At 49.1% G+C, this 24,748-nt stretch overlaps 1 protein-coding gene and 1 long non-coding RNA gene across 14 annotated transcripts in view; one reads left to right on the top strand and one right to left on the bottom strand.

Moving 5' to 3' along the window:
- Positions 1–317: 317 nt before the first annotated feature.
- Positions 318–15,820, top strand: SLC38A7 (solute carrier family 38 member 7). Of its 13 annotated transcripts, XM_029242242.1 has the most exons (12): positions 318–381; positions 995–1,122; positions 1,263–1,351; positions 2,224–2,645; positions 3,301–3,863; positions 4,755–4,853; positions 5,504–5,561; positions 5,743–5,857; positions 7,200–7,347; positions 7,890–8,089; positions 8,930–8,984; positions 11,208–14,056. In XM_029242242.1, the coding sequence occupies exons 4-12, from the start codon at positions 2,376–2,378 to the stop codon at positions 11,308–11,310; spliced, it is 1,611 nt and encodes a 536-aa protein (XP_029098075.1). In that variant the 5' UTR covers positions 318–381; positions 995–1,122; positions 1,263–1,351; positions 2,224–2,375; the 3' UTR covers positions 11,311–14,056. The 13 variants fall into 13 exon arrangements, 9 of the variants coding, with proteins under 9 accessions (XP_029098075.1, XP_029098085.1, XP_029098106.1 ...); XM_029242252.1 differs by having other exon boundaries at positions 995–1,351; XR_003796627.1 differs by lacking the exon at positions 318–381 and adding an exon at positions 15,757–15,820 and having other exon boundaries at positions 435–1,351; positions 11,208–13,516.
- Positions 8,031–24,748, bottom strand: part of LOC114907112 — a 37,667-nt gene continuing 20,949 nt past the window's right edge. Inside the window, exon 3 of the long non-coding RNA XR_003796633.1 lies at positions 8,031–8,205. This is a non-coding gene — a long non-coding RNA (uncharacterized LOC114907112). The remainder of the gene's footprint in view (positions 8,206–24,748) is intronic.

The raw sequence follows: 24,748 nt of genomic DNA on the forward strand, positions 1-24,748 counted from the left end.
TGTCCCTAGTGAAAAAGTCCAGGGTCACTGGCTCTGGGTGTGAACGTAAGAAGGGAGACAAAGGAGGATAATGAGGCCAAATAGCTCTGGCCCACAGCATCCGTACTGGCAAAGACACCAAACCTCCTAATGCTCTTGCTAGGAGGCAGGAGGTGCGGCTTGGCCAAGAGGCCAGGACTAAAGTAACAGGATAAACACGGGCGGGCTGGGGGCCGAGGCTGGTTTGGCGCAATGCGGTTGGGTTGAGGATTAGAGAGCTGGTGTCCAAGAGTAACGCCGGCCGAAAACTACAGCTCCCAGTGTGCCCCGCGGTCCGCCCCAGCGGTCATGTGACCGCTGCTAACGTGTCTCCGCAGCCGGCCCGGGCTCAAAGCACCGCAGGTAAGTGAAAGGAGGTACAGGTTGGTGGAGGTGGAAACGTTAGGTCCCTGGGTCCCCAGGGCCGTCACCGCGGCAGAGCCCTACCCACTCCCTGCAGGGCTCTGTAGCCCGGCGTCCTCCGCCCCACACCCGCCTTCGGTCGGCCGGCCCTTGCCGCGCCTTAGCCCGGCCTGTCCCCACCTAATCAGTCCTAGGCCCGGATCGAGCGCCGGAGCCCGTCCGCAGTTTACCTCACAGCAGCCCACTCTCCTCGCTTCAGGCCTGAGGATCGCCCCCACCCCCCGCCCTGGGTGCGCCCTGGCCCACCTTCCAATGCAGCTCACCCCTCGTATTTCTGGGATCCAGCCCCAGGCTGGCCTGGGAACCTGCTCCGGTTGGGATCCGAGGGGCCTACTGCAGTGGTTATAGCTCTGGCCTGAGCGTGTGGGCATCAGGGTTCTAGTTCTGGCTCTGCCGACGAGCCGCTGTGACATTAGTCTAGCCTCTTTCCCTCCGTGGGCCTGTTTCCCTAACTGAGCTGCTGCTCCACTCCGTGAGTTAGAGCGCCTCAGTTCCCTTCACTCTGCTGGCCCGCACAGAAACAGCTAACTCTTTCTCTGCTGACAAATTTTAGGTAGAGTTTGAAAAAGAAGAAACTAAGGGCAGAGAGGGAAGTGAGGAGAATCAGATCCCAGATCTTTGGGGAGAAGGAGCTGTAGAGCAGCTGTCCCTCCACCAAAGCCAGAGGGGTGGAAAGAGCAGGTAAGCTGGGGACCATGGAGCAGAGTAGCTTGAGGGGAGGGGGGCTGAGAGATTTCAGACCAGTGCAGAGACCTCTGTGTCTGAGATGTGAGCAGGGTGGAGGACAAGGTCTCACCGCTCAAGCATCGCTAACTTTGCAGGGCTCTCTCTGGAGCTACGCTGGAAACTTGGGAGACCAAAACTGCCTCCACTGCTCACCGCTTTGATTTTTTGCCGAGTTGCTGGCTAGGTGGGTGGCAGGTTGCACAAGAGGAAGCCCTGTGGCAGCTGACTGATCTTTCTGGACTTGGAGCCAGCAGGGAGACATTTCCCCTGGAGCTGTGTCCCTTGGTTGCAGGCTTGGTGACAGATGTCTAAGAGCATCCAAACTCCCCCTTTTCTCTCTAATGAGTTTAAGGCTCCCAACTTTGTTCAACCATCACAGGAGGAGCAATGGCAAGCATCTGACTACCCAAGAGGCCTAGCTAGCCATTCTAAACCCCGCAGTGTGCTAGGGGCACTGGAGGGGATGTCCCTGTGATGGGCAGTGGTTAGGTCAGGCATGTGGGGAGAAAAGTAAGAATTGGCCTAAATTTTGAAGGGCTTTGAAAGCTCCACAGAATTTAGACTCTGGAGGGAGGTATGCTGGCCTGTAAGAAATTGAAATACCCACAGTTCTGGGTGAGGATTGTTCTCGCGACCCTGTGGTATAGAAACAAATGAGGAAGCCAGACAGATCTGGATCTAAATCCTGCTTTGCAACTTGCTACTTTGTGACCCTGGATGAGTGATCTGATCTCTCTGAACCTTATGACCACTGTCATAAGGAATGAATGAGATATGTCCATGACACTCCTGCCCGATGCATGGCCTCTAGTGCTGACATATCAGTACCCCTCTCTTCTGTGTTTATGTCTTATTTACCTGATAGGTCTGTAGGCCTGAAGCAGGCAGGAATTACATCTGACACATTTCTGTCTCTGCCATCACACTGTGGCACCCAGTGCAGTGTTCTGCACAGCGGCACACCCGGGTTTGGATCTCAGCCATCTGATCTGGGGAAAGTTATTTCACCTTTCTGTGTCTCTTGAGATAACAGTAGTATCTGCCTTTCCCATCTAGGTTGAGGAGAGCCAGAGCCCACAGGCCTCCTAGGATAACAGCCCCAAACAGGCTGGTGGCACCCTCCAGCTGAAGGTGTTCCCTCAGTTCCCCAGGGCATGTGGTCGTGAGACAGAACCCACAGACCCTGCAGGAACAGGACTCCCAGGGCCATGGCCCAGGTCAGCATCAACAGTGACCTTGGCGAGTGGGGCTTAAGCACAGACTCCGGGGAGCGTGCCCGTCTGCTGCAGAGTCCCTCTGTGGACATAGCCCCCAAGAGTGAGGGGGAGGCCCCTCCTGGGGGTCTGGGCAGAGGCACCACTTCCACACTTGGAGCCATCTTCATCGTTGTCAATGCCTGCCTGGGCGCAGGGCTGCTCAACTTCCCAGCAGCCTTCAGCACTGCCGGGGGAGTGGCAGCTGGCATCACGCTGCAGATGGTGAGTGAGCGGGCCTGGCGGGCAAAGGTGCAGTTCTAGTGGTGGGTCTGGGCTCTTCACCTCAAAAGGGAGGCTCTGGATCAGGAGTGGTCAGTTGGAGACACATGCTACCACTCTCCCCTCCATCACACATAGCAGACATTACTAATCTCTTCCAGCATTCTTTCCTTTGAGCTCAGATGAGGCTTCAAAAGCCTTCCCAGCTATCAGGGAAGTTTGGACATCGACTGCATATTTAATAATTTCATGGTTACATTTAAAAAGCAGGCCCATACCTTAGAGCCATGCTGAAATATTTACTGATGAAATGATATGATAGCTCGTATTTTCTTCAAAATAATCCAGAGTGGGAGAGGGAATAGATGAAACAAGATTGGCTGTAAATTGATGATTTTTGAATTTGAGTGATGGGTACATAGGGGTCCATTATACCATTCTGTCTACCTTTGTGTATGTTTGAAATTTTCCTCAAAACTTCCCGTTTTTAAAGAAAATCTCAACTCCAGTAATCCATTAAAATTGCCCTGCAAGATAAGGCTAATTTGCCAGATGGGCATTGGGCATTGGGCACCGGGCCAGTAAATGCTGAGCAAGACCAGGCTGCTCTTTGCTGCCAGGCCTTTCCCACACGCTCTTGCTATGCCCCTACCCACAGGCCATGCTGGTTTTCATCATCAGTGGCCTCGTCATCCTGGCCTACTGCTCCCAGGCCAGCAATGAGAGGACCTACCAGGAGGTGGTGTGGGCTGTGTGTGGCAAGCTGACAGGCGTGCTGTGTGAGGTGGCCATTGCCACCTACACCTTCGGGACCTGCATCGCCTTCCTCATCATCATCGGGGACCAGCAGGACAAGAGTGAGGTCCCCCCTCAGTACCCCCCCAGCCCTGGGGGTCATGCGGTGGGTGGGAAAGAGCATGGAGCACCTGCCCAAGGCCTGGCCTGGGCCCGGCATTCATCTGGGAGTCCTCCCTCCTGGCTGCTGGGCCCATTAGACAGATGGAGGTCCCAGCAGAGGTGGAGGACCACACCCTGCAGTAGCCTGGCATCACGTTCCCTCCTTCCTCCCTGTGCAGTTATAGCTGTGATGGCAAAGGAGCCTGAGGGGGCCGGCGGCAGCCCCTGGTACACAGACCGCAAGTTCACCATCAGCCTCACTGCCTTCCTCTTCATCCTGCCCCTTTCCATCCCCAGGGAGATCGGCTTCCAGAAATATGCCAGGTTCGGAGGCCCCACCCCAGCCTGCGCTGGACAGCAGCTCTGATCACAGGCAGCTGGAGACCCAAGGGCTGCAGGGGAACCCCTCTGCTCCATGCCACCTCATCTCCTGGGGCAGCAAGAGTGGGCAAGGCAGGGTAGACCGGGGCTTGCAGGGGTTCTGGCATAAGACCTTCCTTTTGTGTCAGTAGCAAGGGAGACAGTGGCTCTTTGTATCAGTGAGAGATTCAGTTCCAAATGTCCTTGTCAAAGAAGGGATGCATGATAATCATATGTGAAGGCCGTCTCCTAGCCTGGGCCTTGTCTTTCCCACGGAGGATGGGACTCTTGATCATTTGGGATTATCAGCCTGGCAGCATTTTCCATGCAGCTTGGTATGAAGGGAAGGGACTAGCTTCCTGGCTCAGAGTCTGAAAAGCTGTGGGATTCTAAGCTGTTTCCTGTGATCCTTTATCGAAGGGGTCACACTCAGTGTCTCCAAGGTTTCCTTTAATGTTGACTTCCCAGTATTTGTGCCTTCAACCCTCCAGCATCTCCTACTTCTCAAAGGCCCTGCTTGCACCTCTCGCCAAGTCTGGGCTGCTCTGATTGAAGTAGCAGATGTGCTTTGAAGCCCAGCCCCCTGCTGTGGTCTCTGAGCCATGGAGCTGAACCACCTCATTTCCCAGTGGCCACAAGTGTCAGTCTGGTCCCCTCCTGGCTTCCTAAATGTGGCTTGTTTCTCTGAAACTTATGTCTCATGCATTTCTTGAGTCTTTGTTTGGGATAGTCTCCCAGTTGGTTCATTAGACACTTGTGGTCACTAAAGTTAAGGGTGGATGTCCCTGGGGATGGAATGAGAGAAAAGGCAGCTGGGGATAGGGGGGAAGAAGCTTAATCTATCCTTCCTGGCAGCTTCCTGAGCGTCGTGGGCACCTGGTATGTCACTGCCATCGTTATCATCAAATACATCTGGCCTGATAAAGAGATGACCCCAGCGGACATCCTGAACAGGTGGGTGAGGGCCCCCGGGAGACACATGGGGTAGAAGCTGCCACTCGGGCCCCAGGAGGTGCTGGGTCAGGCATCAAAAAGCCACACAGGTGCTCTTCCCCAGGCTCATTAGCTCACTGGGGATTGACTCATTGGTCATTTTAGGAAGGAGGCAAGAGGTCCTGATCTCTTTTTGCTGGAGAGAAGAGTGACAGCCGGAGATGAGGGAGACTTTGCCACTAATGTCCAACAGATGAGCCAGTGTGAGACTAGGCCTCAGGTTATGGAAACTGCCAAGGTGGAATTGCACATCTGTTTCAACATGTGCTTATCTGTAATATCTGTATCTTCCACGTAAGGATGAATCCATTTTCTTAATTAAAAAAAAAAAAAGTTTCCTTTTTCTTGAAAGGAACAAATCAGAGAAGCAAAAGCCCAAGTGCAAGAGCCAAAAGTTCTGGATTTTGGTCCCAGGAGGGCCTTCCAGAGCCTCGGTTTACTGACCTGTAAATGGAGATGTGTCCTCTCCCAGTCCTCAGACTTCTGTGGGTTGAATGTGTGCATGCTGGCTGGTGGAGGCCGTGGGGGGCTGAATGAAGAGTAAGAGCATGGCGGCGGTTGGTGACTCTGAGGGGCTCCCGGGCAGCAGCATCTTGTGTGTTTGTCCGCAGGCCAGCTTCCTGGATAGCTGTGTTCAATGCCATGCCCACCATCTGCTTCGGATTTCAGGTGCTAGTTGCAAGGTCCCTTTTGTCCCCTTAGCTCACTCCCCATCCTGGGATGGAATCCACGTTACAGGCAGGATGGGGGAGTCCTGGAAGGAAGGACGGAGTGGGGGCCCCAGGACTTGCCCCTTATCCTTGGGGGTGAGGTCACTTGCCCACCATGACCCCGCCCTTCACCCTGACAGTGCCACGTGAGCAGTGTTCCCGTCTTCAACAGCATGCGGCGGCCTGAGGTGAAGACCTGGGGTGGGGTGGTGACGGCCGCCATGGTCATAGCCCTTGCTGTCTACATGGGCACAGGTGAGTGCTCCCCTCCGAGGGCAGGGCTTAGAGGGCTCCCACTTTCCCCCTTTGTCCCCAGGTCGTCTGGCCCAGGATTTCCTGGGGACAGCCCTGCGCTCCCAACACGTCAAACACTTCTGTAGGCACTGGCTTGAACTTGGGCCACCCTGGGCCTCCTCCTGCCCAAATGAGAAAGATGTATGCATGCATTCATTCAGCAGCTCTCAGTGGGTGCCTAGTAAGTCCCAGGAACTTTCTCAGCGTGGGGGATGCCATGGAGGTAGATAGACCCGGTCCTGCCCTCATGGAATTGACAATCTAGTCGGAGAGAGAGTCTTACAGGAGCAAGTCAGGAATCAGTAAGGAAATCCAGACAGTGGTGAGTGCCATGGTAACAGGGAAGCAGGAAGCTGTGAGTGGGGTTGAGTGGGACTGCGTGGGGTTGGCTTTGGTGGGTAGGTCACAGGTGGCTCCTCTCTGGGGAGGTGGCAACTGGGGAAGGCCAAATCATGAGAAGGAGCTAGAATCTGAAGAGCTGGGGGAAAAACATTCCAGACAGACGAACCAGAAAACATCAAGTCCCTGAGGCCGGGACAGAAGAAGGTCTGCATAGCTGGAGTGGAGCGAGTTGAGGGTGGGTGGCGGGCAGCACGGCCAGACAGGGAACACAGCCTGATCCCTGAGGACTGTTGGGAGGCAGAGAGGAAACGTTTCAGCAGGGGCGTGGCTCGGGGACACCCGGCTCTGGGTGTTGTGTAGAAAATGGTTTGGGTGAGGGAGCAGCGCTGGGAGACCACAAAGAATGGCCCTGTGATTCCTTCCACAGATGGTTCTCAGGACCAGCACTGTTCTAGTTTCTGAAGACACAGCCAGGAACAAGGGTGGCAAATAGGCAGAGTCCCGTTCTCCTGGGGCGACAGACAATAAACAAGTAAAAAAAAAGAAGTTCCAAGAGAGAGGAGTGCTCTGAGGAACACAGAACAGGGTGGTGTGAGGGAGTGCCTGGGGGCAGGGATTATTGTGGACGGGCTGGGCGGGGAAGCATTCTCTGAGGAGGGGACAACGCAGCTGAGACCTAAATGATGAGGAGATGGGCAGACAGAATGTTAATGCGGAAGCTCTGAGACAGGAACTGCTGGGTGAGTTCAAGATCAGAAAGGTGACGGTGTGGGGGTGGGAGATGTGAGAAGTCAGGGAGGGAGGCTTCTGATCCCAGCCTCGACACCCCTCTGAGCCTCAGTCTTAGCCTGCAGAGCTGCTCCGTCATCTCCCCACCTGCTGCTGGACCCAGCAGTGAACAGTCCATGGCCCTAACCCTCCGAGGGTCGCCTGGACCCAGCCCTCTTGTCCCTGCCCTCAGGCATTTGTGGCTTCCTGACCTTTGGAGCTGCTGTGGACCCCGATGTGCTCCTGTCCTACCCATCGGAGGACATGGCTGTGGCCGTCGCCCGCGCCTTCTTCATCCTGAGCGTGCTAACCTCCTATCCCATCCTGCACTTCTGTGGGCGGTGAGTCCCCTCTCCACCCCACCGGGGTGCTCCCTTTCACCAGGGCCTCTGAAAGCCCTTTGAACATGGGCCTTGTGTAGAATCCATTTTATAGAAGGAGAACTGGAAGCCCAGAGGAAAGAGTCAGTGCCTCGCATGGCCCTGCAAATACTCCCAGCCAGGTCTTTGGGGGTCCCCTTTGTCCCAGAGTCACCAGAACATTCTGTGAGTCCTCTGAGAACCTCTAGTCCAGATCCTTTCCTGAACACCCTGCTTTCTGGGTACCCCAGACCCTTCCTTTTCAGGAGACTAGTAGTATATGTTTCCATGGGGTGTGCTAGTCCTGGGCCAGGCAAGGCACTAAGCCGTTCCCATTCACCATCCCGTCCAGTCCCCACGGCAACCCTGAGAAGAGTGCTGCTAGGCCCATTTCAAAGAAGAGGAAACTGAGGCCCAGGGGTTAGAGTCTTACCTACAATCCACCCAGTCGGGGGTCTGGCTCCCTGGCTGGAGGTGGGGAGCTGTTAGCAGCGGCGCCTCTGAGCCGCTCTCTGTGTGGGCAGGGCGGTGGTCGAAGGCCTGTGGCTGCGCTACCAGGGGATGCCGGTGGAGGAGGACGTGGGGCGGGAGCGGCGGCGGCGAGTACTGCAGACGCTGGTCTGGTTCCTGCTTACCCTGCTGCTGGCGCTCTTCATCCCTGACATCGGCAAGGTCATCTCGGTCATTGGAGGACTGGCCGCCTGCTTCATCTTCGTCTTCCCAGGTGTGGACCCCTGGCATCCCCGCAGCACTCTCTCCCAGGGCCTCCTGGCCTGAGCGCGTCACCTCCCGGGTTATTGATCACCCACTTCAGGCTCTTGTGTGTTTAAACGTTATCTCCTGCAAAGAAGGTGTAGTTGTCATCTCCATTTCACTGGTGAGGAGGTGTGAGGATCAGAGAGGGTAACAAGCTTGCCTAGAGGTTAACAAACTCAGCTAAAGACTAATAGAAGCTTTTCAAACCCAAGTCTGTCTAGGTCCACAGCCTATACTCTTAACTCTTCATTCAGGTACCTGTTACTCCCCGACTATCAGGGATCTGGGTGGGTCAGCCCATGACGGGGTAATTAGGGTCTGGTGGTGGCACCCTGACATGGGTCGGGAGACCTGAGTTTCAGACACAGTCTGCCACCAGATCCCTGGGCAACTGTCCTATCTGCCCAGTCATGAGTTCTGCCTGTACCCAGCTTACTTCTCTCTAGGAGGCCACCTGGAAATCCCTTGCCACTTTGCTTGGAGCAAGGGGGACACATCTGCTCAGAAGTGCACTGGGAAGGGCCCTGCAATGTAGACACCACTGAGTCACCTCCCTGTGCTGCCCCTTTAGCTCTGGGGCTTGCATGCAGCCCAAGGGGTGCCTGGCAGGTGCTGGCTCCTCCTGGGAGACCAGATGCCAGGTCTCCAGCTGGGTGCAGAGTGGAGACAGAGGCGGAATGTGTGGAGGAGTAAACACAGGCCTTTCTCCACCCACCATCACTGCCTCCTGGCAAAGGGGGAGGCTGGACTGCTGGGTGGGGGGGGGGGGTGCCCACCCAAGCTCCCAGGGCCACCTCTTCTCTTCTAGGGCTGTGCCTCATTCAAGCCAAACTCTCTGAGATGGAGGAAGTCAAGCCAGCCAGGTAAAGCAGGGCCCAGCCCGTGGTCCTCTCAGGGAGGTACTGGATGGGGGGTGGCCTTTAAATGGATAGGAGTCAGGAGACTTGTGTACTTTGAAAAACTTTTTAAAATACTTCTTTTAAAATGTGTAACATATTAGTTGTAACAGTTCAAATACTACTGAGGATTTGTTTTTAATTTTTTAATTTAATTTAATTTTTTTATACAGCAGGTTCTTAGTAGTCATCAACTACTGAGGATTTTAGAGAAAAAAATGGAAGTCCCTCTTACCCCACAGCCCGCTCCCCACCGCTCCCTTCTCCTGAGAGAGCTCCATGAGATCAGCACAGCCTGTGCCCTTGTAGACTGTTTCTGTGCGTGCACATGTGTCTGTGTACATAAAGCTATGCACGCGTATACACAGACACATGGGGTTTTGTGTCTGGTTAGGTTTTTTCAAAAATGGTTTCATGCCAGACACACTTTTCTGCTACTTGCTTTTTTTGCTTAACCACGTATTTTGGAGATCATTCTATGTCCACACAAGAAGATCTACTGCTTCCTTTTTCCATGGCCGTAGAATATTTTGCTGTTTGAATGTGTCCTGAATGTGAACACACTTCTGCATGTACACCTTGGCACAGCTGTTCGAGGATCTCAGTAGCATCGATTCTTAGAAGGAAATTGCTCCATCATAAGGCATGCTCATTTTTACTCTGGCACACGGGTTCAAATTACCCTCCAAAAAGGCAGTACCAGTCAGAGTCCCAGAAGCAGTGAATGAAAGTGCCCTGTTCCCCACACCCCTGCCAGGACTGTATATAGCAGCCTTTTCAATATTTGTTAGTCTAATGGATACAAAACACTACATGTTTAAAAAATTAACCATTTTTACCATTTTAAAGTGTTCAGTTCAGTGATATTAAGTTCACTCATATTTTTGTGTAACCATCCCCACCCTCTACCTCCAGAACCTTTTCATCATCCTAAACTGAAATTCTGTACACATTAAACAATAATTCCCCATTCCCTCTCCCCTCGCCGCCACCATTCTACTTTTTGTCTGTGTGAATTTGACTCTTCTAGGTACCTCATGTAACTGGAATTATACAGTATTCATCTTTTTGTACCTGGCTTCTTTCACTTAGCATAATGTCCTCAAGGTCCATCTATGTTGTAGCAGCCTTTTTAAGGCTGAATAATCCATTGTGTGTATAGGCCACATTTTGCAAAACACTGCATTCTTTTAATATGTGCATGTCCCTGAATGGTAGAGAAGTTATGACCAGGTTGCATGCTTTTAAAAAAATATATTGTGCAAGTAATACTCATTGATTATAGAAAACTTTAAAAATACAAACAAGTCTAAGGAGGAAAATAATAATCACCTTTAATATCCAGATATAACCAGGAAATTTCTTGGCGGTCCAGTGGTTAGGACTCTGTGCTTTCACTGCTGAGGGCATGGGTTCAATCCCTGGTCAGGGAATTAAGATCCCACAAGCCAGGCGGGCAAAAAAAGGAAAAAAAAAAAAAAAAAAAAAAAAGAAAGAAAAAATTCCAGTTGTAACCCTGTAGCTATTTTTGATACATATCTTTGCAGATGTCTCCTTTTTTATTTATTTATTTTTTTAATGAAATGGATCACTCCATGTGACCTGCTTTTTCCTGACCATCTTTCCATCAGGAGATATGCATTCTTTTTTTTTTTTTTTAATATTTATTTATTTGGCTGTCCCAGGTCTTAGTTGCAGCACGTGGGATCTTCCATTATGGCATGTGGGATCTTTTAGTTGTGGCATGAAGGATCTTTAGTTATGGCACGCGGGGGTCTTTAGTTGCAGCATGAAAACTCTTAGTTGCGGCATGTGGGATCTAGTTCCCTGATCAGGGATGGAATCCGGGCCCCCTGCATTGGGAGCTCAGAGTCTTAGCCACTGGACCACCAGGGAAGTCCCAGGAGACATGATTCTAATTCTGGTCCTGCCCTTGGTGTGCTGTGACCAGTCAATTAATCCCATTAGGTCTTGGCCTCTTTACCCATAGTCTAGGGATCATACACCCAGCCCCATAAACTGTTGTATGAAAGTCGTTGAGAAGTAGGAAGTGCTCTTCCCACAGGAGAAGTGGTATAAGTAATTAGAGTAATTAACTGATATATATATATATATATATATATATATGGAAGTTGGCAAATTCACAAGTGGATCGACTGACCAGGCCCTCTCTCACCCTCTGCTCTACAGCTGGTGGGCGATGGTCAGTTACGGAGTCCTCTTGGTCACCCTGGGAGCCTTCATCTTCGGCCAGACCACAGCCAACGCCATTTTTGTGGATCTCTTGGCATAATCAGTGCCTCCCAGGGAATTCTTGGCCTTTGCCATTGGACCCTGGAACCCATCTCGTAGAGCTTCAGGACCACCCTGAGTCCAGCATCATTCCCCTCTACTGGTGGGATGACATCTGGACATCCTTTTCCAGGGACAGTTCTGGGGTGAAATCAGGCCCCACAACCCTGGACAGCTCCCTTCCTGCCCCCGCATCCTGGCAGTGCCATGAATGGTAGGAGGAGGTCTCGTGTCACAGAAGAACCTTCCCCCCTCTTCCACCTCTCAATTTCTCCATGCCTGGAAGCCACAGGTGAAGAGAGTCGGTAGGTCTCCGAAGGAACAACTCAGCCTGACTTCCCTCTGGAGAAAGAGTGTGGACCAAGGGCTGCCATCCTCCACAGAGAAGCCTGCCCTGAGTAGGGGCTGTGCTCATTACCCCGGGGCTCAGTGCCTGCTCCAGTCTGTCGGCAGCCCAGCCAGCAGTGGCTTCCTCCAGCAAGTTCCAAAGGTAGCACTGAAATCATACAGGTGCGCCGAGGCAGGCAGATGGATGCCTTGTCCACTGCCTCCTGGGCCTGCGGTGAGCCTGAGAGCCCTCTTGCCCATGGCTGGTTGACATTTCCCAAGCCTTTTGGGGCCTCGCCCTGTCTTCTTACCCAGACCTGATAGTCCAGGCATCCCTCTGCTCCTCCATCCCCAGACATCACCAAGTCTAATGTTTACAAACGGTGCCAGCCCAGCTCTGAGCCAGGGGCCAGGGGCCGTCCCGTGCCACGGTGCTGTGAGTACTCCTCCCTTAACTTTCCCCAAGGCGGGGAGTGTGCTTTTCTCTCTCAGATTCCTGATGGGTCCCTCTTTTCAGAGGCACAAGGGTGGGTGAGGGAGCAAGCTGGGAACCCCATGCAGGCTGGGCTGGTGAGGATCAAGGTGAACCTGTCTGGCATCTTCACTTTGAATGGCTGCTTCTCTTCTCCCTGCCCTGCACGTCCCCCCTTCCCTGCCAACCCAGCCTGGTACCCTGGAGACAAGAAAGGCAGCTGAGTGGCCACTGACTAGGCAACATCTGAGTGTAGTCATGCCAGCCTACAAGTTTCCCTTCCAGTCTGGATCTTGTTTGCTCCTGTCCCCCATCACCTCTTCGCCACCACCCCATTTTTCTATGTAGCTCAGTCTCTCCTGTTCACATAAGTATGGGGGGGGGGGTGGACCAAACCCTCTCTCGTCCACTTCCTCAGCTCCACAGGTCTACCAGGCCTGGCCTCGGCGGCCTGTCGATCACACTGAGGTCGCACCTACGTTGTGCCCCAGGCGGGGTGAGGAAGGATATTTTCCCCTTTCATATTTTGAACACCTTGGCCACTCACTTAGGCCAAGCCTAGGCACCGAATCAGGCTTCCTCTGCCTGGAACACCTAGCGTTCTCCCTCCTGCCTAAAACCTCTGAACGCAGTGGTGGGGTGAGAGGGATCCCTGCCCTCAGGACAGTGAGACCGAAGAAGCAGGGCCTTGCTGGGGCCAAACAGGCTTCTGCTCAGACCCCCGGACTGGGTGACCTGCCTTTCCTCACGTTCCCTGGGGGCCAGACCCACGTGGCCGTTTTCCCTCCGCCTGCTGCACAGCACCAGGCCCTGCCAGTGCCCACCCCAGATACAGTCAGGAGGAGGGCCCATCAGCAGCAGGGCTGCACTGCCTCCTAATGTTGGATTTCAGTGAGGGCTGGGGGCATGTATGGGGAAAATGAGCTGGAATCTGGCCTAACCTCAGGAGCACCTTCCCTGCTCTCTCTGCCAGGGCATTTTACTGTTTCTTTTCTACTTCTGCACATTCAGACCAGGGAGGATGGTTAATAAAAAGGGACTTGTGCTGCTGAGCTGCGTGGCCTGTGTCTGGTGCCAGGGACAGTCCAGGCCACTGACAGGAGGAAGACGGGCTGGAGTGGGAGTAGGGGTTGGGGTGCGATAGGCCGTTTGGCCTCACCATCTGTGACCCCTTACTCAAGAATGGGCCCATCACGCTCCCTTTCCCAAGCCGGAAACCTGCAAGTGGTTCTTAACACTTCTCTCTCCTTCCACATCCCATCAGACTTTCCCCACTGACTTGGGACTCCGCCTTGGTCTGTCCTGCTGCCTCTACCTTGGTTCAAGTCCTTCCTGTGTCTTCCCTGCACCACTGCAGCCTCAGATTAGCTTCTGTGTTGTATGACCCTCCCTGACCTCAAGTTTTGGGGTGAGCTTCAAACCCCTGAGTATCCCTCCCACTTTGTCCTTTCAGAGGCAGGTGTTGAGAGCAGGCGCTATTGTCCTGGTTATGGAGCCTCTCACTGCTCAGCGCTGGGGAGAAGATATTCAGCAAAACACACCAGCTCTGCTGTCAGTCTACTGGGGATGACTGATGCTTAGCAAGTCATCACAAATATAAACATGCAAGTTGTAATAAATGCCAAGAAGGGAAAATACAGAATGTTATATTTGGGGGTCTGAAGCTTCCCTGGGGAGTCAAGGAAGGTTTCTTGGAGGAATTGACATATGAACTGGCCCCTGAGTGATGAGTAGAATGAACTAAGTGAAGAGAGGTGGGGAGACCTTTCCAGGCTGTGGGAAATGCATGTGCAAATGCCCTGTGATCTGAGGAACTGGAAAGTGGCCATTGTCGGTGGAGCATTACCTGGGTGTGGGAGAGCAGCAGAGGTGAGAGCAGAGCATTCTGACATGGTCTGCAACGGCTCCCCCTGGTCCTCAGAATAAAGTCGAACCCGCCCACCTTCTACCACACTCCGCATCCCTGTTCGGGTATTTTGCAAAGACCCCTCCCTCCTGGTGGAGGTGGGGACCCTCTCCAAGGAGGAAACGTGTTGCAAGACTAGACAGGTGGGACAGCTTTGGGCCATGGTTCACACCTGCCTAGTGGGCCAAGAGCTTGAGGTTTGGTTTCACTTTCTCTGAACAGAGGGAAGGAAAGGTTACATCTAGGCCACAGGCAAGTGCCCAGCCAAATTCATTCAAGTCAAGACTTGTAAGCACTTAATCAGTGTCTGTCTCCCTGTTAGACTGTAAGTTCCACGGGAGCAGGGTCACATCTCCCTTGTCCATCAGGTATCTTAGCCAGTGCCTGGCACATAGCAAGTGTTCAGTAGTTGTTGAACAAATGACTGAATGAATATCAACTAACACTTGTTGATTTCTTACTTTGTGCCAGCACTTAACTTGCAACATTCACATTTGGTCTTCATGACAACTCTATGCAAAAGTGAAAGCTGAGAGATGTTACACAGTGTGCCCAGGGAGTAAAATTGGAGCCCTCTTGCCGTGCATGAATGAACAAGTGAGCAGAGGGCTCTCAGTCTGGTGATTTCTGACCCTGGAAGGCAAGCTCAGGAACCTCCAGCCCTCATGCTGGCACCAACATCAGACCCTAAAACCTTTGACTTACTGTCCCATCCAAACTGTGTCAAGTTGTGGGATGCCTGTTGGCTGGTGGCTCTGGGCAAGTCGCTTCCCCTCTCTGGGCTTCTGTTTCCAGAATCTCTAATATGGGACTGATCATCACTGACCTTACTTACCTCCCAGGATAAAGGAGAGCCAATGTCAAGAAAGTACATGAGAAAAATGACAGAAGTGCTTTATAACCAGAAATCCACGTTTACAGAAGAAATGCGAAAACTCAGTTTCTCCTCAGGAGGGCACAGGCAGAGGTTCCCCTAGCACTTCCTGGGAGTCAGGGTACTTCTCATTCTTTAATGTGCATACAAAATTTTTATCTCCTTAGGATACAAATTCTGATTCAGTAGATCTGGAGTGGGGCCTGCAGTCTGCATTGTTAACGCTCCCAGCTTCGCCCATGCTTTGGTCCTTGGACTGCACTTTGAATAGCAGGGGACTGGTGGACAGACCAAAGGCTTTGGCTTCAGACAGACCTGGGGTGGATCTCAGCAGTGCCTCTTTACAGTGGGAACTCAGAAATTAGTTCACTTCTCTGAACCCCACTCTCCTCGACTATGAAGTAGGAGTGATGGTGCCCATCTTATAGATGCAAATATTATAAATCCAAGGACAAATGGCATAATGTACGTGAAATGCCTGGCAGATAGCAGGGATTATGTTGGTCATTTCCCTGTACTGGAAAGGAGGGTGGGGTGGGAGGGTAACTGCAATTTCTTCCTTTAGTCAATAGAGGTCGCCTCTGAGTAATTTCGGCTTATGAAAGTGAGGAGCCTATGGCCTCAGAGGACAGTCCAGTCCTGAGTCATTAGGGTTCCTGGTGAACTGCTGCCTAGCACTTCTGAATGATGTCCCTATACTGGGGCAGGGCCACTTCTAGATCATGGCCTCCAATCTGGTGGGGGAATCAGACCAATCAAATAATCACAGAAACTAATTATGTAGGTACATGTGCTAGATGTAGATTCAGTATTGCAAATCCAGATTTGGTAATTCATTGCTATGATACAATGAAAAATTTTTCCATAGGTGTGGAGGAAGGCCAGAGACATTGTCGTCAGGAAGAAGGAAGACGGCAGACACCCTGTCCTCCAAATACTTTGTGTTTCCTGAGGGGGCAGTGGGGTGGGGAGGGGGGAAGGAATAGGCACAAGATGCCTATTTGGATATTCTTCCATTAAAAATGAAATTGATGTGTTTCCAGTCCAACATGTAAGAAGCTTGGAAGTGGCCACTCCATCCTAACACAAGTAAAAAGTTGAACAAACTGGAAAGTCAACTCTTCTTAGATATGTACAATAAGTCAGATTATAAGGCACACCACTGCCCCCAGAATTGGAGAGAAAGACAGACAAATACAGAGCAGAAACCCACAAGCAGAAACCTCTGTGGGAGTCAGTGCCAGGGTAAGGAAACCTGAACTGTAATTGATGAATTGCTGGAGGCTCAGTGTGGACAAATCTGAGAAATAAAAATACCAAGGAAGGGCTTCCCTGGTTGAAATTCCACCTGCCAATGCAGGGGACATGGGTTCGAGCCCTGGTCTGGGAAGATCCCACATGCCACGAAGTAACTAAGCCCGTGAGCCACAACTACTGAGCCTGTGTGCCACAACTACTGAAACCCGTGCACCTAGAGCCAGTGCTCCGCAACAAGAGAAGCCACCACAGTGAGAGGCCCGCGCACCGCAATGAAGAGTAGCCACAACTAGAGAAAGCCCGCGTGCAGCAATGAAGACCCAGTGCAGCCAAAAAAAACCCACCAAGGAATCCAGTCCTACTGGGGGAAGGGAGCATACTTTGTGACTTTGTGGGTTTAACCTGAAGTTCTACCAGGTTCTCATAGTAAACATCAGAAAAAAATCCCTCATGTTTCCAGCGGAGGAGGGTAAAAGGAACCATTTTGAAATGTGCTAGAGCATTCTGTTCTTGTTAATAAGATATACCCTCAGGAGACACTTAAAATTTAACCAGAGCCTAACCTACTGGGATTTTATCAGAGCCTAACAGACCTAAGGGAAGGGAAACACACAACTCCATCCCACTCTAGCCACCCTGAGGGGACTGGAGGGAGAAGATAAGTGAAGTCCATAGTCCTTCTCTTAGTGAACCAGTCCATCACAGGCTCACTAAGAGACTGTGATCCAGTCATAGGACCACAGAACACTTCCCCTTCCCTTACACCTTGCAACCTTATTACTAAAGGCCAATCTACAGCAGTTCCTTTTACCTAGTACATTATGTCTGGCTATCAATAAAAAATTACAAGATATACTAAAAGGCAAAAAACATAGTTTTTTGGGGTTTTTTTTGCGGTACGTGGGCCTCTCACTGTTGTGGCCTCTCCCATTGCGGAGCACAGGCTCCAGACGCGCAGGCTCAGCGGCCATGGCTCACGGGCCTAGCTGCTCCGCGGCATGTGGGATCTTCCTGGACCAGGGCACGAACCCGTGTCCCCTGCATCGGCAGGCGGACTCTCAACCACTGCGCCACCAGGGAAGCCCCTAAAGACATAGTTTTAAGAGACAGAGCAAGCATCAGAGCTAGACTCAGATATGGCAGGAGTGTTAGAATTATCAGACCAGGAATTTTAACAACTATGGTTAAGATGCTAAGGGCTCTCGTGGATGAAGCAGACAGCCTGCAAGAACAATAGATGGGCAATGTAAGCAGAGAGATGGAAATTCTAAGAAAGAACCAAAAAGAAATGCTAGAGATAAAAAACACTGTAGGAGAGATGAAGAATGCCTATACTGTACAGGCTGGATACAACTTAGGAAAGAATCTCTGAGCTTCAGGATATCTCAATAGAAACCTCCAAAACTGAAAAGCAAATAGAAAAAAAAAAAAAAGTCTGTGGAAAAACAAAAGGAATAATGTACACAGAATGGGAATATCAGAAGGAAAAGAGAGAAAGGAACAGAAAAATATTTGAGACAATAATGACTGAGAATTTCCCCCAAATTAATTTCAGGCACCTGATTAATTAATGACAGACCAGGAAGCTCAGAGAACACCCAGCAGGATAAATGCCAAAATATATGACACCAAGTCATATCATTTTCAAAAAATACAGAAAATCAAAGATAAAGTCCTGAAAGAAGCCAGAGGGAAAAAACGCCTATAGAGAAGCAAAGGTTAAGAATTACAAGGGAATTCCTTGGCAGTACAGTGGTTAGGACTGGCACTTTCACTGCCAGGGGCCAGGTTCAATCCCTGGTTGGGGAACTAAGATCTCACAAGCCTCACAGTGTGGCCAAAAAAAAAACAAAAAAAAAAGGAATTACTGTTGACCCTTGAACAATATGAGGGTTAGGGGCTCCAACCCTCTACATACTTGAAAATCTCCATATAATTTACAGTCAGCCCTCTGTATCCGAGGTTCCTCCATATCTGCGGTTCTGCATCTAAAGATTCAACCAACTGCGGATCGTGTAGTATTGCAGTATTTACTATTGAAAAAAATCCACTATATATAGACCCTTGCAGTTCAAACCCATGTTGTTCCAGGGTCAACTGGACATCTGACTTCTCAGAAACTATGCAAGCATGAAGAGAGTTGAGTGAAATATTTTAAATGTTAACAGAAACCTAGAATTCTATATCCTGTAAAATCATCCTTCAACAGTGAAGGAGAAATACTCTCTCAGACAAACAAAAATTGAGGGAATTTGTTGCCAGTAGACTTGCCTTGAAAGAAGTGTTAAAAGGAGTTCTTTAGAGAGAAGGGAATTTTTTTTGGCCACGCCACCCTGCTCTCGGGATCTTAGTTCCCCAACCAGGGCGCCCTGCAGTGGAGCACAGAATCCTAACCACTGGACCACCAGGGAATTCCTAAGGGAAGGGAAATTAAATGAAGCAGATATCACAATTATAAAGCAAGAAGAGAATGCTTTGAAAAATGAACAAAATGAAAACCAGCACCTAAAAATTAAAAGTATGATGGCCAAATTTAAAAATAAATCAAAGAAGAGTTAAAGATAGTTAAGAAAATCCCCTGGAAAGCAGAACAAAAAGACAGAGATGGAGGGAATTCCCTGGCTGTCCCGTGGTTAGGACTCAGCGCTTTCACTGACAAAGAGATGGGAAAGAAGAGATAAGAAAATTAGAGTTTCAACTCAGATCCAACATCTGACTAACAGGAATTCCAGAAATAGAGAAGAAAGAAAATGGACAGGGGCAGGAAGTGGGAGAGCAGAGAAAGACAGATATTACCAAAGAAATAACTCAACAAAATTTTGCAGAACTGAAAGATATGAGTCTCCATATTTGAGCCAGTAAATTGAATTTTAAGAGCTGCACACTGGAAATAAAGAGAAAATCTTAAAGATTTTCTGAGATAGTGGTGGGCAGGGAGGGCATGCTTCTTGGCATCACTGCAAGCTAGAAGATGACACATCAATGCCTTCATAATTTTTGAGTGAAACTTTTCAACCTAGAGTTCAGTGCACAACCAAACCTTCAATCAAGTGTGAGACTGAAACAAAAACATTTCCAGGTAAGTAAAGGGTACATAAATTTACATCCTGTGTAGCCTTTCTCAGAAAGTCACTGGAGAATATGCTTCAGCAAAAGAGTTGTAAAGCAAGAAAGTGTAAGGCAAAGCATCCAGGAAACCAAGAATCTACCTCAGAAGAACCAAATGATGGTTTCCAAATGGCAGCTGGGCAGCTGACCAAAATGTGGCCAGTTCAGTTGAAGCAGGAATACGGAAAGCAATCAAAGGAAGGTCTCCAGGGAAAAAATAAAACTAAGAGCTTATCTGACTTGTCTAAGCATTTGGAATAATTACTGACAGATCTGTTGGAGCATTTGGATAAGTATGTATATATCAAAGCAAATGGGAAAATATGGCCATTATTAACCACAGGAAAAACAAACAAGTTTTACAAAGAAGGAAAGGTAATCATAGTAAACTATCAATACTTTTTTTAAAATTTATTTTATTATTTATTTATTTAGGCTGCGGTGGGTCTTAGTTGTGGCATGAGGGATCTTTAGCTGTGGCATGTGAACTCTTAGTTGCAGCATGCATGAGGGATCTGGTTCCCCAACCAGGGATCTAACCCGGGCCCCCTGCATTGAGAGTAGAGTCTTACCCAATGGACCACCAGGGAAGTACCTAAACTATCAATACGCAGCACAGCAGTGAACAATATTTACATACTCATAATAATGTACATACTGATTATTTAACCCTAAGGGCTGTATTGTGACAGAACCTCATTTTAAAAGGGGAGGAAGGGACTTTAGGGTGCAGGTGTAAGAAAGCTAAATCTTTAATCAATAATTACTGCTTTTAATTTTTAAATCACAAAATAGCAGTATAAGCACATTATCTTAAAATAGTGAGATAATGCCAAAAGAAACAGGTTAAAAGAGATGCATGTAGGCAACACAACGAGCTAGAGGTGGGCAAAGCTGGGACAAAGGACTGCTGGCATTTGATATGGGCTTTTAAAAAATATATATTTATTTATTTATTTTTGGCTGTGTTGGGTCTTAGTTGTGGCACGCGGTCTTCTCTCTAGTTGTGGCGCGTGGGCTTAGTTGCTCCGTGGCATGTGGGATCTTAGCTCCCCGATCAGGGATCGAACCCATGTCCCCTGCATTGGAAGGCAGATTCTTAACCACTGGACCATCAGGGAAGTCCCAGATATGAGCTTTTTATTACCACTGGATTTATAAAACAAAATGCATGACTAGTTGGGGTTTTTTAACTTAAAATTATGTTTATACTTACAATAGCCAAGATATGGAGGCAACCTAAGGGCCCAGTGATAGATGAATGGATAAAGAAGATGTGGTCCATAAAAAAGAATGAAATCTTGCCACTTGCGACAACATGGATGGACCTAGAGGGTATTATGCTAAGTGAAATAAGTCAGACAGAGAAAGACAATATATGATTTCAATTATTTGTGGAATCTTAAAAACAAACAAACACAATAAAACAGAAACAGCATCATAGATACAGAGAACAAACAGGTGGTTGCCAGAGGAGTAGGGTGGGGAGATAAGAAAAGCAGGTGGGGGAGATTAAAAGGTACAAACTTCCAGTTACAAAATAAATGAATCAGAGGTATGAAATGTACAGTGTGAGGAATACTGTCAATAATGATGTAATATCTTTATATGGTGAAAGATGGTAACTAGATTTATCACGGTGATCATTTTGAAATGTGTAGAAATATCAAACCACTATATTGTGCATCAGGAAGTAACACAGTGTTTTAGGTCAATTATACTTCAAAAAACAAACTAAATCATAGAAAAAGAGATCGTTACCAGAGGCAGGGGATCAGGGGAGAGGGAGTTGGATGAAAGTAGTCAAAAGGTACAAACTTCTAGTTAAAAGATAAATCAGTACCAGGGATATAATGTATAATATGATAAATATAATTAACACTGTTGCATGTCTATCTATGAAAGTTGTTAGAGGGACTTCCCTGGTTGTCCAGTGGTTAAGACTCTGTACTTCCACTGCAGTGGGTGAGGGTTCAATCCCTGGTCTGGGGACTAAGATCCCATATGCCACAGGGTGTGGTCCAAAAAAAGAGTTTAAAAAAGTGATCATAAAACAATTTTTTTTTTTGCCACACCATGCAGCATGCAGGATCCTAGTTCCCCAACCAGGGGTTGAACCCATGCCCCCTGCAGTGGGAGTGTGGAGTCCTAACCACAGGGCCACCAGGGAAGTCCCCAATTTTTTTTAAATAGGAGAAGTAAAAATTGAATGTCTCCTATAGGCCATGTTTGAATTCTAGCTTTGCTGCTTCTCATGAGGCCTTAGGCAGTTAGTTAAACTTTATGGGCCTTGATTTCCTTATCCATACATTACAATACTTGTTGCAGTGAACACCCTTGGCAGCCTTCTCCATTCTTCAATAAACAATACAACTTGTGAAATAATAAAAAATAAATATATTGGTCTCTGCCCCATTTCTGGCATAGAGCTCCTAAAACTTCTGTAATTTCCTAAATGATAAGGGTACTTAGGAGCATTTTTTATTCTAATATTTGGTCTTGGACCCTGTTTCCTGACACAGAGCTCCTAAATCCCTTGGAATTTCCTGGGCAATAGGAGTGTCTTTTGTTCTAATGAGGCAATGATTGGGGGGCTCCTGGATAACTTCAGGATTGGTGCAGGTCACCAGAAAGACCACACGCCATGATCAGAAGCTCGGAACTTTCAGCCCCAGCCCCCCAACCTCTGGGAAGGGGAGAGGAGCTGGAGATTGAGTTAATAATTAATCATGCCTATGTGATGAAGCCCCCATAGAAATCCTAGCACTACATGGTTGGAAGAGGTTCTGAGTTGGTGGACACACCCACATGCCAGTAGGGTGGTACATCCTGACTCCACAGGGACAGACGCTCCTGCACGTGGGACCCTTCTGGACCTCATCCTATGTACCTCTTCATCCTGGCCATTCATCTGTACCTTTTATAATATCTTTTACAATAAACCAGTAAACGTAAGTAAATGTTTCCCTGAGTTCTGTAAGTCATTCTAGCAAACTACTGACCTCTGAGGTGGGAGTCGTGGGAACCCCAATTTATAGCTGGTCACCAGATTCAAGTGGGGGGAGCTAGACCCACCCCTCCAAGAGAGAAATGACAAAGAATTTGTGGCCACCTTTATCTACCACATAATCTGGAAAATATACATAAATACTTAGCTCAAAGGGTTGTTACAAAAATTATATTGGATTTATAAAAAATGCCTTGTCTATACTGAGGAATAAACAAATAAATGTTTTATTATCGTAATTCTTTTAAAAAGGTCATATTTAGCATTAGAGGGTGCCTTTTTTTTTCTTTTTGGCCCCATAGCTTACAGGATCTCAGTTCCCTGACCAGGGATTGAACCCAGGCAATGGCAGTGAAAGCCTGGAATCCTAACCACTAGGCCACCAGGGAACTCCCAGAGGGTACTTTAAATTAATAAAGATAGAATTCTTCACTTAGAAGAGTTCACCTCAAGTCTCTCTAAATAGCAAACTCTTCCTGGAAAAGAGGACTTGGGTCATGTGTCATTTCACTGACATCCTACTAGCTAGAACTGCACCATTCATACTCACTGAGGTGTCTTTTGAAGGCCCAACGTGGAGAAAGAGGCTCTTGCTGGGAACGTTACCAGCTCCATCTCCTGGAGCGGCAGTGGTTGGAGCAGGGGCCAACTAAGACGAGATGACCTCCCCTGGGCTTGGCTCTGAATGTCCAAAAATGAGATTGGGGGAATGAGAAGGTGTGTCCACGGGCCACCTGTTAGTTTATTTTCAGTGAGATAGATTCTGTGGTCCCTCCTAGCCCTGGCAGATTATATTGTCCTCAGCCTTTTTCTCCTCAATTCCTTATCCAGGGGTTGTAAATAGAACCCATTGTGTGCTTATCTTTTAAAAAGAAGGAGGAGGAGGAGAAGAAAGAAGAGGAAGAAAGAAAAGAAAGGAAGGAGAGTGAGAGAGAGAGGAGAAAAAAGGAAAGAAAAAAAGGAAGAAGAATTTTAAATTACTTTGGAGCTCCTAAAACCCTTGGAATTTCCTAAGTGATTTAAAGTCTTTTGTTATGTTAATGAGATGATGTTCCCACCGCCCTAAGGTTGGGGGCTGGTTGCCAGGAAACCAACTGTGTTATTAGAGGGTTGGAAGTTTCAGTTCCACCCCCGACCTCCAGGGAGGGGAGAGGGACTGGAGGTTAAATCTGCAGCCTAATGGCCAATGCCTTACTCAACCATGCCAATGAAAAAAAGCCTCTATAAAGACCCAGAGGATGCAGTTCAGAGATTCCAGGTCGGTGAAAAGGTGGAGGTGCTGGGAGAGTGCTGTGGTTGGAGAGCATAGACACTCCATGCCCCTCCCCCATACCTTGCCCTGTGCATCTCTTCCATCTGGCTGTTCTTGTGTTACATCCTTTTACAATAAACTAGTCATCTAGTTAAAAAAAAAAAAAAAAGAAAGAAAGAAAGAGGGACTTCCCAGATGGCGCAGTGGTTAAGACTCTGCCTACCAATGCAGGGGACACGGGTTCGAGCCCTGGTCCAGGAAGATCCCACATGCCGCGGAGCAACTAAGCCCGTGCACCACAACCACTGAGCCTGCGCTCTAGAGCCTGCGAGCCACAACTACTGAAGCCCGTGCGCCTAGAGCCAGTGCTCTGCAACAAGAGAAGCCACTGCAATGAAAAGCCCACGCACCGCAACTGAGAGTAGCCCCTGCTCGCCACAACTACAGAAAGTGCGCATGCAGCAACGAAGACCAACACAGGCAAAAAAGAAAAAAAAGGATTTTTAAATTAAGAGCAATGACAGAAATCTGGATGTCCTGCTTCTCTGAGAAACTGGCATGTCTAGCAACACTGTCCTCAATCCTGTTTGGAAACCACCAGCTAGAGCTGGATTTCAGTATAGTTCCAACCTGGCAGCTTCTTTCATGTATGTTCCCTGCCTGGCACCTGGGGATATCTGGGTTTTGGAGCCCTGCAATTAACCTTGAACCAAATCAACCAATCCCAGCCCACCCAGGTGCTACCCTGCAAGCCAGCATCTGCCCTGAGGTTCTGAAATGCCAGCGACTGAGCAGGTGCCAGCCTCAGAGCCAGCTGTCCTGTCAGCACCAGAACCAGCTGTCCTACCAGCCTCTGCCCAGAAGCTCAGGCTGACAAAGGGAATGGGACTGGCCAGGAACACTAGCCAGGGCTGTGTAGGGAATGAAGTGAGAAAGATGTAGCCTCCCAGCTATACCATAAACGTTGGCTGTTCTCGGACCCCAACATCCTCCCTGCTTGTCTGGCTGCTTATGGTTAACAGAAGGCCACGGAGATGCTGACTCTGCCTTCTTTTGAGCCAAGCCCCTGGGGCACCATGCACTTCTGCGTGCTATGCTATTATGCTGGACCTCAAGTAACCAGAACCAGCAACCAACCATTCTGCTTAACTGAATTCCTGATTAACATGTATATCCCTAACCTGTATATCCTTGATGTTTAAAATTAAAAATTCCAAAATGTGTTAGGAATCCTTT

The sequence above is a fragment of the Monodon monoceros genome, unplaced genomic scaffold, assembly GCF_005190385.1.
Source record: "Monodon monoceros isolate NGI ecotype Baffin Bay Population unplaced genomic scaffold, NGI_Narwhal_1 Super_Scaffold_10, whole genome shotgun sequence".
In the NCBI taxonomy this organism is placed as follows: Eukaryota; Metazoa; Chordata; class Mammalia; order Artiodactyla; family Monodontidae; genus Monodon; species Monodon monoceros.

Bases quoted from the DNA above. Each gene is read 5' to 3' on its own strand.
- SLC38A7 (XM_029242252.1), top strand. From the start codon at position 2,376: ATGGCCCAGGTCAGCATCAACAGTGACCTTGGCGAGTGGGGCTTAAGC. The intron at 5,858-7,199 runs GTGAGTGCTCCC...CCCTGCCCTCAG, and splicing joins TGCTGTCTACATGGGCACAG to GCATTTGTGGCTTCCTGACC. The intron at 7,348-7,889 runs GTGAGTCCCCTC...CTGTGTGGGCAG, and splicing joins ATCCTGCACTTCTGTGGGCG to GGCGGTGGTCGAAGGCCTGT.